Source organism: Pan troglodytes, chromosome 20 (genome assembly GCF_028858775.2).
Source record: "Pan troglodytes isolate AG18354 chromosome 20, NHGRI_mPanTro3-v2.0_pri, whole genome shotgun sequence".
Classification (NCBI taxonomy): domain Eukaryota; kingdom Metazoa; phylum Chordata; class Mammalia; order Primates; family Hominidae; genus Pan; species Pan troglodytes.
In genome coordinates, this window is record NC_072418.2 from 17,292,958 (window position 1) to 17,306,459 (window position 13,502).

The 13,502-nt window shown below is 47.9% G+C and overlaps 1 protein-coding gene across 10 annotated transcripts in view; it reads left to right on the forward strand.

The window, feature by feature from the left end:
* Window positions 1–13,150, forward strand: part of CLEC17A (C-type lectin domain containing 17A) — a 30,063-nt gene extending 16,913 nt beyond the window's left edge. For 6 of the 10 annotated variants that reach the window (XM_024351228.3, XM_024351231.3, XM_063801289.1 and 3 more), the window contains 4 exons: window positions 833–928; window positions 1,147–1,298; window positions 8,108–8,217; window positions 11,187–13,150. In XM_024351228.3, coding sequence (XP_024206996.1) covers window positions 833–928; window positions 1,147–1,298; window positions 8,108–8,217; window positions 11,187–11,319 — 491 coding nt within the window. In that variant the 3' untranslated portion in view covers window positions 11,320–13,150. The remainder of the gene's footprint in view (window positions 1–832; window positions 929–1,146; window positions 1,299–8,107; window positions 8,218–11,186) is intronic. The other 4 variants (XR_010153735.1, XR_010153734.1, XR_010153736.1 and 1 more) reach the window with 4 other exon arrangements.
* The last annotated feature ends 352 nt before the right edge of the window (window positions 13,151–13,502 follow it).

The window sequence follows — 13,502 nt, forward strand, 5'->3', positions numbered from 1 at the left end:
TTGAGCCCAGGAGGTCGAAGCTGCAGTGAACCATGATTGCACTCCAGCCTGTGGGACAGAGCAGGACTGTGTCTAAAAAAAATAAAATAAAGGATCCAGGCATCTGAGCTCATTCTACTTTGATCTCAAGCTTTTCTGAGTTTTCCCTCCACTCTTATAGGCTTTGCCAGCTCACCACAACATACTTGCCTCTGTATCTTTGCTTTTTTTTTTTTTTTTTTGAGATGAAGTCTCACTCTCTTGCCCAGGCGGGAGCACAGTGGTGTGATCTTGGCTCACTGCAACCTCTGCCTTCCGGGTTCAAGTGATTCTCCTGCCTCAGCCTCCTGAGTAGCTGGGATTACAGGCATGCACCACCACGCCCAGCTAATTTTTGTATTTTTAGTAGAGACAGGGTTTTACCATGTTGGCCAGGCTGGTCTTGAACTCTTGACCTCAGATGATCCGCCCACCTCGGCCTCCCAAAGTGCTGGGATTACAGGTGTGAGCCACCATGGGCAGCCTGCATCTTTGCTTTTAAGATAGTCCCTGCCTAATGTGCCTCTTCCTCACCTCACAGTTATCGAATCACTTTCTTCCTTTAAAACCCACTTCCTTCAGGGTGCCCACCACCCCTACTTTTCCCCACATCCCCGGGATTGATCCCTCCTCTGAGCCATTCTCGGATTCTGAGCACTGTACATGTGGTTTTTGAGCGCAAGCATGACCCACTGGAATGTGGACACAGTGGGGAACACAACCCTTGCTTCTCTCTCTGATGTGTCTGCAGTCCGTGGTGGATGGGTAGGATGGGTTCTCAGTCTGTAGCCCTCAAGCCCATCCCTTCTGACAGTGACTGGCATGGCAGGGCTAGCTGGCCTGAAGCATGACATTGACCGTGTAAGAGCTGACACCAACCAGTCCCTGGTGGAACTTTGGGGCTTATTAGGTAAGTGAGACTTGGGGAATTGCCCAGGGATGGGGGGCATGGCAGAGCTGGCACATTACATCACTCCATTGAAGTCATTCTCAGTGCAGTCTATGTGAATGGTGCCCCTCCCCCTCACCGGAGTTGAGCAGTGTACAGCCTGCACAACTGTACATGGCATACTATGTACATGGCTCAGGTTCTGGGGTCATCCTGACAGCATTCTGTCTGGTTCCCAGACTGCCGCCGAATTACCTGTCCTGAAGGCTGGCTGCCCTTTGAGGGCAAGTGTTACTACTTCTCCCCAAGCACCAAGTCATGGGATGAGGCCCGGATGTTCTGCCAGGAGAATTACTCTCACTTGGTCATCATCAATAGCTTTGCTGAGCACGTGAGTTCTTCCCACTGAACCTTTGAGAACCTTCAGGGACAGCCTGCTTCTCTTCCAGGATGCACACATCCCTCCCTTCCCTGGATGGCAAGAAATTAGAGTTACTTTTCAGTTACTAAAACTTTAACAGCAAGCTCTTCCTAAGGTAGTATCATGCAGAGGTTAAGAAGACATGCTTTGTTTTTGAGTTCAAATTCTGGTTGTGTTGATTTAACCTCTGTACATTTCAAGTATCGGTTTTATCTCTAACATGAAAATACAATAATTAATATCTGTTAGGTAGCACTTTTTATGTTTCAGGTTGTATTCCAAATACTTTACATCTTACAGTCATTAACACATGCAATCCTCATGACAACCTATACATTAGTATGCCAGTCAGAAGAGTTTATTTCTTTTCTTTTCTTTTCTTTTTTTTGAGATGGAGTCTCGCTCTTTCTCCCAGGCTGGAGTGCAGTGGCTGGATCTTGGCTCACTGTAAGCTCCGCCTCCCGGGTTCACGCCATTCTCCTGCCTCAGCCTCCCGAGTAGCTGGGACTACAGGTGCCCACCACCACGCCCGGCTAATTTTGTTTTTGTATTTTTAGTAGAGACAGGGTTTCACTGTGTTAGCCAGGATGGATGGTCTCGATCTCCTGACCTCGTGATCTGCCCGCCTCGGCCTCCCAAAGTGCTGGGATTACAGGCGTGAGCCACCACGCCCGGCCTTCTTTTTTTTTTTTTTTTTTTTTGAGATGGAGTCTCACTCTGTCACCCAGGCTGGAGTGCAGTGGTGCAATCTTGGCTCACTGCAACCTCTGCCTCCCGGGTTCAAGCAATTCTAGTGCCTCAGTCTCCCGAGTAGCTGGGATTGCAGGCATGTGCCACCACGCCTGGCTAACTTTTGTATTATTAGTAGAGATGAGGTTTCTCCATGTTGGCCAGGCTGTTCTCGAACTCCTGACTTCAGGTGATCCTCCCACCTCTGCCTCCCAAAGTGCTGGGATTATAGATGTGAGCCACCACGCTGGGCTAGGAGGGGTTACTTTATGCTGCGGTAACAGACAGTCTCCATAGTCCAATGGTGAAAGTAGACGAGGGAAATCATACACCGACTGTCAGAGTTTCCATTTACTTTTGCTCACAAAAGTCACATGTACACGCCTATCTTTTAAGGTGGTAGGGAAATAAGTCTCACCTCCATGCAACCAGAAGGAGGATTGGAATATGGGTAAATAGCTTTAATGATTTGCTACTACAATTTAGGTAGTATTACTATTTGTACACAATATGTATCATCTGTACTTCACAGGTGAGGAAGTCAAGGTTACAGTACATGTAAGCAACTTGCCTGGAGTCACTTACAGCTAGTGGGATTTAAGCCTAGGTAGCCGGCTTTCAAGTCCATGGTCTTGACCATAGACATAGGACTATAGTATGGTTTATGTTTCCTTTTTTCTGTTTTTCAGGGACAAGGTCTCACTCTGTCACTCAAGCTGGAGTGCAGTGGTATAATCATAGCTCGTTGCAGCCTCAAAGTCCTAGGCTCAAGCAGTTCTTTCGCCTCACCCTCCTGAGTAGCTAGGACTACCAGGCACTTGCCACTGTACCCAGCAAATTATTATTATTATTATTACTTTTTGAGATGGAGTCTCGCTCTGTCACCCAGGCTGGAGTGCAGTGGCGCGATCTCGGCTCACTGCAAGCTCTGACTCCCGGGTTCACGCCATTTTCCCACTTCAGCCTCCCGAGTAGCTGGGACTACAGGCGCCTGCCACCACGCCCAGCTAATTTTTTGTATTTTTAGTAGAGACGGGGTTTCACTGTGTTAGCCAGGATGGTCTCGATCTCCTGACCTGGTGATCTGCCTGCCTCGGCCTCCCAAAGTGCTGGGATTAGAGGCATGAGCCACTGCGCCTGGCCCAGCAAATTATTTTTACTTTTGTAGAGACAGGGTCTTGCTATGTTGCCTAGGCTCTATGTTTTCTATTCATTTTATTTTTAATTTATTTATGTCATTATATTTAAAATGTTTTTTTTTTTTCCCAGACAGTATATAGTTGGGTTTGGATTTTTAAAATCTGATCTGATAATCTCTGGCTTTTAATTGGTGTTTTCATTTACTTATTTATGTATTTTTGGAGACAGGGTCTCACTTTGTCACCCAGGCTGGAGTGCAGTGGCGCAGCCTCAGCTCATGGCAGCCTTGGCCTTCTGGGCTCAAGTGATTCTCCCACCTCAGCTCCCCACCAAGTAGCTGGGACAACAGGTGTGTGCCACCATGCCTGGATAATTTTTAACATTTTTTGTAGAGATGAGGTTTTGCTATGTTGCCCAGGCTGGTCTGGAACTCCTGACCTCAAGTGATCTGCCACCTTCACCTCCCAAAGTGCTGGGATTACAGGCATGAGCCACTGTACCCAGCCTAATTGGTATTTTTAGACCGTTTACATTTAATATAATTACTGATTGGGTTGGATTTAGGTCTATCATCTTATTATTTTCCTGTATGTCATGTCCCTTCTGTTTTTTATCCCTCTGTTTCATAGCATTATTTGTATGAGTAGTTAAACAGTTTTTTTTTTTTGAGATGGAGTCTTGCTGTGTTGCCCAGGCTGGAGTGCAGCAGCATGATCTTGGCTCACTGCAACCTCCGCCTCCCGAGTTCAAGTGATTCTCCCGCCTCAACCTCCCGAGTAGCTGGGATTACAGGCGCCCACCACCATGCCTGGCTAATTTTGTACTTTTGGTAGAGATGGGGTTTCTCCATGTTGGCCAGATTGGTCTCGAACTCCTGACCTCAGGTGATCCACCTGCCTCGGCCTCCCAAAGTACTGGGATTACAGGCATAAGCCACCGTGGCCGGCCAAAACAGGGCTTTTGAAGGAGTTAAATTAGGTAATGTAAATGAGGCAGGTGCAAATCATATTCCCTAACTCAGTTTCACAAGAAATACAACTACATTTCCTTTAAATTACTCATTTTAGTTTCTCTCTTGAGTTCTCATTCTACTAGACTGGTGTACATTTACTCTCAGTCAGTTGGGGTCTCCCATTTTACTTCTAAATGGGGACAGCTTTTGTGGGGTCAAGGTGGAGGGGAGCACACATCGGGTCTTTACTGTCTTTACTGCAAACTGGTATCTACTGGGACATCTACAGACTGAATGATCCTGGGAAGGTTACTTAACCCCTCTGTGCCTCAGTTTTCTCATCTACAAAATGGGCATAATGATAATACTTGCTTCAGTGAGTCATGATAAGGATCCAATGAGACAATCTGTGCAAAGTAGCATAGCTCACTTTTTTTTTGAGATGGGATCTTGCTCTGTTGCCCAGGCTGGAGTGCAGTGGCATGATCTTGGCTCACTGCAGCCTCCATCTCCCAGGTTCAGGCAATCCTCCTGATTTAGCCTCCCAAGTAACTGGGACTATAGTCACGTGCCACCACCCCCAGCTAAGTTTTGTATTTTTTTTTTTTAGTAGAGTTAGGGTATCATCATGTTGGCCAGGCTGCTCTCTAGCTAATGATCTCAAGTGATCTGCTCCCCTTGACCTCCCGAAGTGCCGGGATTACAGGAGTGAGCCACCGTGCCTAGCCCATAGCTCACTTCTTAATTCATTAATTCAACCAACATTTCCTGAGCACCTATGTGCTGGAGACTATTCTACATATTGGGGATCCAGTGATGACCAAGACATATGAGTTCCCTCTTCTTAAACTGCTCTGATTTTGGTGCCTAGAAATAGCAAGGACTCTCTAAATGTTAAAGAGTCTTCTGGTTTTCTGGGGCTCAGACTTTGGGCCATCTAGGCTGCCCCTGAGGCATCCCACTCTTCCATCAGCAAAGCCTTTTGGGCTTGGAGGTCTTTTCCTGCTGTTCTTGGGCACAAGAGATCTTTCTGCTCCTCCTATCCCATTCTGGGGTCTAAGACACTGTGAGGCCTTCTAAGCCTCCATCTAGTCTGATGGGACAGGAAGACCTTTCCGCTCTCTGATTTTCTGACACCTCCCTGGGGCTTTACCCAGGAAATAGTGCCCAGGTCCCTTCTGCTTTTTAGAGTCTCCAAACCCATCTGGGGTTTTTACCATCACCTGAAAAGCTCACCGGAAATGAGATACCAGATTCTTCTCTCTGGGGCCTGCCATGTCTACACATTTATTATTTCCTTCCCATGGTGACTTTACCTCCCCACATTTTTTTTTCCGTCAAAGCAGAAATTTTATTACCCACATTCTTTGACCACAATGCTATAACGACAGAAATATTTTCTTTTACAAAAATTTCAATCACCTTAAGAATGTTTAAAGTCGGCCGGCTGCAGTGGCTCGACTGTAATCCCAGCACTTTGCGAGGCCGAGGTGGGCAGATCACCTGAGGTCAGGAGTTTGAGACCAGCCTGGCCAACGTGGTGAAACCCCGTTTCTACTAAAAATACAAAAATGAGCTGGGCATGGTGGCGCATGGCTGTAATCCCAGCTACTCAGGAGGCTGAGGCAGGAAAATCGCTTGAACCTGCGAGGCGGAGGGTGCAGTGAGCTGGGATCACACCACTGCATTCCAGTCTGGGAGACAAAGCAAGACTCTGACTCAAAAAAAAAAAATTTTTTTTTAAAGTCACCAGATAACTTTGGATTAAAGAAGAAATCAAAACTGCAAATAAATAAAAGCAAACATCAATTGGCATTGCCTATAGTAGAACACATGAAATAGATTATAGTAAAAAATTCTTAAAACACAAAGAATTCCAGGATGTGGAAAGCTGGGGCGAGTGTTACTCACACCCGAACAGCAACAATAGCCAGAATAACTACAAAATCATAACTTTTTCTAAACTCATTAGCTAACTGAGATCACATGGCAGTCAAAAAGTCTAAAATGGGCTGGGCATGGTGGCTCACGCCTGTAATCCCAGCACTTTGACCTCCCCACATTTTTTTTTTTTTGAGACGGGATTTCGCTTTTTGTTGCCCAGGCTGGAGTGCACTGTCGCGATCTCAGCTCACTGCAACCTCCGCCTCCTGGTTTCAAGCAATTCTCCTCTCTCAGCCTCCCGAGTAGCTGGGAATACAGGCATGCCACCACGCCTGGCTAATTTTTGTATTTTTAGTAGAGATGGGGTTTTGCCACGTTGGCCAAGCTGGTCTCGAACTCCTGACCTCAGGTGATCCACCTGTGTTGGCCTCCCAAAGTGCTGGGATTACAGGCGTGAGCCACCGTGCCCGGCCACCTCCCCACATTTTAAGGAATCTTGGTTTGGTGGTAAGTTGGGTGAGTTAGATGTGATTTGCATATAGTAAAATGCACAGATCTTTGATGTATGTTCAGTGAACTTTGACAAATGCGTACACCTGTGTAACTGTCAAACTAACCAATATTTATAATCTTTCCACCACCCTAGAAAGTTTTTTCATATCCTTTTTCTAGTTAATCCCTCCCTGCCCCCTACTTGCAACCACCAGTCTAATTTCTTTCACCATAAATTTGTTTGGAGAGGAGTTGCTTCTAACTATATTTTCTTCCCTATCTTTTATCTCTGTCATAAGTCCTTTCTTTTCTTCCAAAGACCTGGGATTTTGACTTTTTTCCGGGACAGAGCCTTGCTCTGCTGCCCAGGCTGGAGTGCAGTGGTGCATTCGTAGCTCACTGCAGCCTTGAACTCCTGGGCTTAAGGGATCCTCCCACCTCAGCCTCCTGAGTAGCTGGGACTATAGACACGCACCACCACGTCTGGCTAATTTTTAAAAATTTTTGTAGATATGGGGTCTCAGTATGTTGCCCAGACTAATCTCGAACTCCTAGGCTCAAGCGATCCTCCCTCCTGGCTAAAGTGGTGGGATTACAGATATGAGGCAGCGTGTCAAAAGCCTGGGCTTCTGAAATACCAAACCTAGGAAACCTACTTTTCATCTTCCTTCCTTCTTTTCCCGGAACAATGAACTCTTATGTTGTTTGGATGCAGATTAAGGCTACCGAGAAGCACAAAAGTGCAAGAGAAACCCAAAAAAATCAGTTACTATTGCTAAAAATGTCATTTAGATGTTATAATGCTACCTACTAAGACGTCCACAGTATGAGGCTCTGCACAGTGGCTCATGCCTGTAATCCTAGCTCTTTGGGAGACTTACAGTGACCTTTGGGACATGCAGTGAGCCATGATCACACCACTGCACTCCAGTCTGGTTGACAGAGTGAGACCCTGTCTCAAAAAAAAAAAAAAAAAAAAATAGGCTGGGTGTGGTAGCTCATGCCTGTAATTCCAGCACTTTGGGAGGCTGAGGCAGGTGAATCAACTGAGGTCAGAAGTTTGAGATCAGGCTGGTCAACATGGCGAAAGCCCGTTTCTACTAAAAAATACAAAAATTAGCCGGGGGTGGTGGCGGGTAGCTATAATCCCAGCTACTCGGGAGGCTGAGGCGGGAGAATCGCTTGAACCCAGGAGGTGGAAGCTGCAGTGAGCTGAGATCGCACCACAGCACTCCAGCCTGGGTGACAGAGTGAGACTCCCTCTCAAAAAAAAAAAAAAAAAAAAAAGTTAATCCTCACAACACTACCAGGAGGTAGCTACTGTTAACCCATTTTACAGGTGAGGAAACTGAGGCACGGAGCAGTTCACAGATTGCATGAGAAAAAGTAGCACGATTATTCCCACCACACATGCTACAGTGGGAGGAAGACATTGATCCTGTTCTGCATACCATGGGGACGGGGACGGGTTGTGGGAGGTGACGTTCCCAAGCCCTAAATATGTAAGACAGGGCACAGGGCAGGTCCTCACCCTGAGGGTCATGTAGAGGAATGGCTGGCTGAATGGAGTTTTTATTTGCAGAATTTTGTGGCCAAGGCCCATGGCTCTCCACGGGTGTACTGGCTGGGGCTGAATGACAGGGCCCAGGAAGGGGACTGGAGGTGGCTGGATGGGTCTCCTGTGACATTAAGGCAAGTGCTTGGGTTTCCTGGGGTCTCTCTGCTTCCTCTGTGGGCCCTGACCATGGGGAGGGGAGAAGGTGATGGAGTACATGGTTGAAGGAGTCAGGAGCTGTTTCTTTTTTTTTTTTGAGACAGAGTCTTGCTCTGTCGCCCAGGCTGGAGTGCAGTGGCGCAATCTCGGCTCACTGCAAGCTCCGCCTCCCATGTTCAAGGTATTCTCTGCCTCAGCCTCCTGAGTGGCTGGGACTACAGGTGCCCATCACCATGCCTGGCTAATTTTTTGTATTTTTAGTAGAGACGGGGTTTCACTGTGTTAGCCAGGATGGTCTTGATCTCCTGACCTCGTGATCTGCCCGCCTTGGCCTCCCAAAGTGCTGGGATTACAGGCGTGAGCCACCGCGCCCGGCCAGGAGCTGGTTTTTACTGGTACAGCTCTACTTGTTTTATTTTATTTTATTTATTTATTTATTTATTTATTTATTTATTTATTTATTTATTCTTTGAGACGGAGTCTCGCTGTCGCTCAGGCTGGAGTGCAATGGTGCGATCTCGGCTCACTGTAATCTCTGTCTCCCGGGTAGAGGTTGATTCTCCCACCTTAGTCTCCCAAGTAGCTGGGATTACAGACACCCGCCGTCGTGCCTGGCTAATTTTTGTAATTTTGTAGAGATGGGGTTTCACCATGTTGGCCAGGCTGGTCTTGAACTCCTGACCTCAGGTGATCTGCCCACCTTGGCCTCTCAAAGTGTTGGGATTACAGGCGTGAGCCACTGCGCCCAACCTTATTTTAGTTTTTGAGACAGTCTTGCCCTGTCACCCAGGCTGGAGTGCAGTGGTGCAATCTCGGCTCACTGCAGCCTCAACCTCCCAGGCTCTGGTAATCCTCCTGCCTCAGCCTCCCGAGTACCTGGGACCACAGGCACACACCACCATGCCTGGCTAATTTTTTGTATTTTTAGTAGAGATGGGGTTTTAGCATGTTGCCCAGGCTGGTTTTGAACTTCTGAGCTCAAGCGATCCACCCGCCTTAGCCTCCCAAAGTGCTGGGATGACAGGCTTGAGCCACCGCACCTGGCCTCTACTAATTTTAAACACAGAAAAATTCCTGTCCTGTTTGGTAAATTGCCATTGCCTTAAATCTCCTGAGAATCCTTCTGCTGCCCCTTGGACTTCCACATCACCTAACAACTAAAGGATTTGTCATTGGCAAAGAAGGGGCCTAGAGACCCTGATTGCAGGGTGTGTGGCACAGGTAGCATTGCTCATTATTTTGGTACACCACCCCCAGTCATTCCCATTTCCCTGTGTGCTTGGCATCCTTGCAGTCCAAGCTGATAGGGTGTCTAGAATCCCAGGCTTGGCCAGACAGGGACAGCACCAGGGTGATTTTTTGGTGACAGGCTGTCTGGACCCTGAACCTTCAATATTTCCTCCATTGCAACATCTCAGTCTTTTCGTAAAACTGCTGAAATATATCAAGCTCTCCAGGCTAATGGTTGGGAGAAAAAAGGGAGGGTGGAAGGATGAGGAAGAATTTTTTTTTTTTTTTTTTTTTTGAGACAGAGTCTCACTCTGTTGCCCAGGCTGAAGTGCAGTGGTGCAGTCTTGACCCAATGCAACCTCTGCCTCCCAGGCTCAAGTGATTCTCCCACCTCAGACTATTGAGTAGCTGGGATTACAGGTGCGCACCACCACGCCTGGCTAATTTTTTTTTTTTTTTTTTGAGACGGAGTCTCACTCTGTGGCCCAAGCTGTAGTGCAGTGGCACAATCTTGGCTCACTGCAACTTCTGCCTCCTGGATTCAAGCGATTCTCCTGCCTTAGTCTCCCAAGTAGCTGGGATTACAGGCGCCCGCCACCATGCTTGGTTAATTTTTGTAGTTTTAGTAGAGACGGGGTTTCACCATGTTGGCCAGGCTGGTCTCGAACTCCTGACCTCAGGTGATCCGCCCGTCTTGGCCTCCCAAAGTGCTGGGATTACAGGTGTGTGCCACCGCACCTGGCGGAACATTGGCTGCTAAAGGCTCACAGGAGTGCTTTTTCCGCAAAGCTATTCTCAGCTGAATGGGAGCCTGCTCACCTAAGACACTACCCAACTCCACTGGGGTCAGCTCACAACCGGTGACAGCCTAAGAGAAGCCTGGACCCCTTGTGACAAGTTGGGATGACTCTGGTGCTGTTGACATCCCAGTGGTCTCCGCTGGGGTCAGGCTGAAGCTAGAGTCATCTGAGTCCATGCTCCTGCTCAATTCCTTCCCCTTCTCCATCTAGCTTCCCTCACCTCTCTCCTAAGAACATCCTTTAATAAATCCTACACACTCGAGTCCCTGAATCAGGCCCTGCTTTAAGCAAGAGCCCACATGATCTAAACAATTCCTAGAAGGTTGGGTAGGTTGGGTTGGGAGGTTGTAAAAGAAAGAGTCCTTGGAAGACAAGACAGAAACTGACCAGATTCAGAAATTGATTAAGGGGCCAGGCACGGTGGCTCGTGCCTGTAATCCTAGCACTTTGGGAGGCTGAGGCGGGCGGATCACTTGAGGTCAGGAGTTCAAGACCAGCCTGGCCAACATGGTGAAACCCCGTCTCTACTAAAAATATAAAAACTAGCCAGGTGTGGTGGTGGACACCTGTAATCCCAGCTACTTGGGAGGCTGAGGCAGGAGAATTGCTTGAACCCAGGAGACAGAGGTTGCAGTGAGCCGAGATCACGCCACTGCACTCCAGCCTCAGCGACAGAGTGAGACTCTGTCTCCAAAACAAAACAAAACAGAACAAAAAACCCCCCAAAACCAGAAATTGATTAAGGGCCAGGCACGGTGGCTCACTGTGCCTGGCTTACAGGTGTAAGCCTCCACACACGGCCTAATATGGGTTTTGACAAATGCGTAGTGCCACGTATTCATCATTACAGTATTATACAGAAGAGTTTCACCACCCTAAAGATCCCCGTCCCTCTGCCCACTTTTTCCTCCATCCAGCTTCTGGGAGCCAGAGGAACCCAATAACATCCACGATGAGGACTGTGCTACCATGAACAAAGGTGGCACCTGGAATGATCTCTCTTGCTACAAAACTACGTATTGGATTTGTGAGCGGAAATGTTCCTGTTGAAGCCCAGGGCCGAGGCTGGGGGTCCATATTCGAGTGTCTCTTTGAGACGAGAATCTCCTGCCCTTTCATGGACGGCCTTGCCTCTTCGTGAGTGGACACACAGATGTGCCCCAAACAGGATTGGCACCCTGGATGCAGCAAGTTCCCAGGGGTGCAAGTCAGGCTGTTTCTAGAGTGAGGACTTGGGCTTGCCCTAGTAGATGGTGAGCTGGGGGGATGCTCAGAGCTTGGTGGTGGGAGGTCTCCCACTTCTGGGGTTGAAAGGATCTTCACTAAGTTCCTGATCATGACTCTTGGGAAGTGATACTAGCCCTGAGGACCCTGGGGCTGGTGTTGAACCTGGGATGAAATATCCTGGCGCCTCTGAACCACAAAGAGCTGGGACTGGGCTCCTTTTCCTGCAGCCTCAAACTTCTGGGCTCAGGCGATCCTCCCATCTCAGCCTCCTGAGTAGCTGGGACTACACATGCGCACCACCATGCCTGGCCAATTTTTTGTAGCATTTAAAGAGAGGGAGTCTCACTATGTTGCCCAGGCCAGTCTCAAACTCCTTGCCTCAATTGATCCTCCTACTTGGGCTTCCCAAATTGTTAGGATTACAGGTGTGAGCCACTGTGCCTGGCTCAAAATTGTTATTATTATTTTTATAGAGATGAGGTCTTGCCCTGTTGCCCAGGCTGGTCTCAAACTCCTGGGATCAAGCAATCCTTCCGTGATGGCCTCCCAAAGTGCTGGGATTACAGGCATGTGTCACCGTACCTGGCCGATATTTTTATTTTTATTTTTACTTTGCCCATCTTTTCCTTTTTTTTTTTTTCAAACGAAAGCTTTGAAAGTGGTGACAGCAAAATTTCCCTTTGAGCTAGACTTCTAGATCTGCCTCGCACAGAAATACACTAAGTGGGCTGGTCTCATGTAGTCCCCACATCATTGCAAATTACAAACCTAAAAATACAGAACATCAGCGGAGAAGACAGGAGAGCTTCTATACTCACCCCATGTCGTCCTCTCCAGACACTGCTTCCTTCCTGGTCTCAAACAGCACAAATAACCCAGAAACCATCAAAATTATTTTTGACCAACAACTTTCTCAATGTCTTGGGTAAGGTTTGCACAAGCTAAGTGGCAGAATCAGAGCTTTGCCAGAAGACTTGGCCCATGGAACTTCTATCCTTTTTTTTTTTTTTTTTTGAGACAGGGTTTCATTCTGCCACCCAGGCCAGAGTGCAGTGGCGTGATCATAGCTCACTGCACCCTCTGCCTCCTGGGCTCGAGTGATCCTCCCGCCTCAGCCTCCCAAGTAGCTGGGACTACAGGCGTTCACCCTCACACCTGGCTGGCCCATGGAACTTCTAGAAAGGCATACCAGCTGAAAAGCAAGACCCCTACATAGTGTGGCCAGGCAGGCCATAACCTGGTCATATCCACACAGGACGACGATGGACCTATCTGCCAACACGTGCCCTTGAGCTATCTGTGAGTTGTAACGTCTTTGATGATATAACTCACTTTACTTGCCAGGCACAGTGGCTCACGCCTGTAATCCCAGCTCTTTGGGAGACTGAGGTGGGCTGATCACCTGAGGTCAGGAGTTTGAGACCAGCCTGGCCAACATGGTAAAATCCTGTCTCTACTAAAAATACAAAAAAATTATCTGGGCGTGGTGGCACGTGCCTGTAATCCCAGCCACTCGGGAGGCTAAGGCACGAGAATTTCTTGAACCCAGGAGGTGGAGGTTGCAGTGAGCCGAGATTGCACCACTGCACTCCAGCCTGGGTGACAGAGCAAGACTCCATCTCAAATAAATAAATAAAAATAAAAATTCACTTTACTTCTGTGTGGACTTTCCTGGGCTGTTAGCTCTTGCAATGTTAGTGCTTCTCAAAATGCCACTATGTTGGGTGTTCCTTGTCTACTGTGTGTTAGTTTGCTGGGGCTGCCATAACAAAGGACCATAGACTGGGTGGCTTCAGCAACAGAATGCATTTTCTCACAGTTCTGGAGGCTGGATGTCCAAGATCAAGGTGTTGGCAGGGTTAATTTCTTCTGAGGCCTCCCGTCTTGGCTTGTAGATGATCCTCTTCTCCCTGTGTCTTCACCTGGTTCTCCCTCTGTGTGTCTGGGTCCTAATCTCCTCCTCCTCTTCTTTTTTTTTTGAGACAGGGTCTCGCTCTGTCACTCAG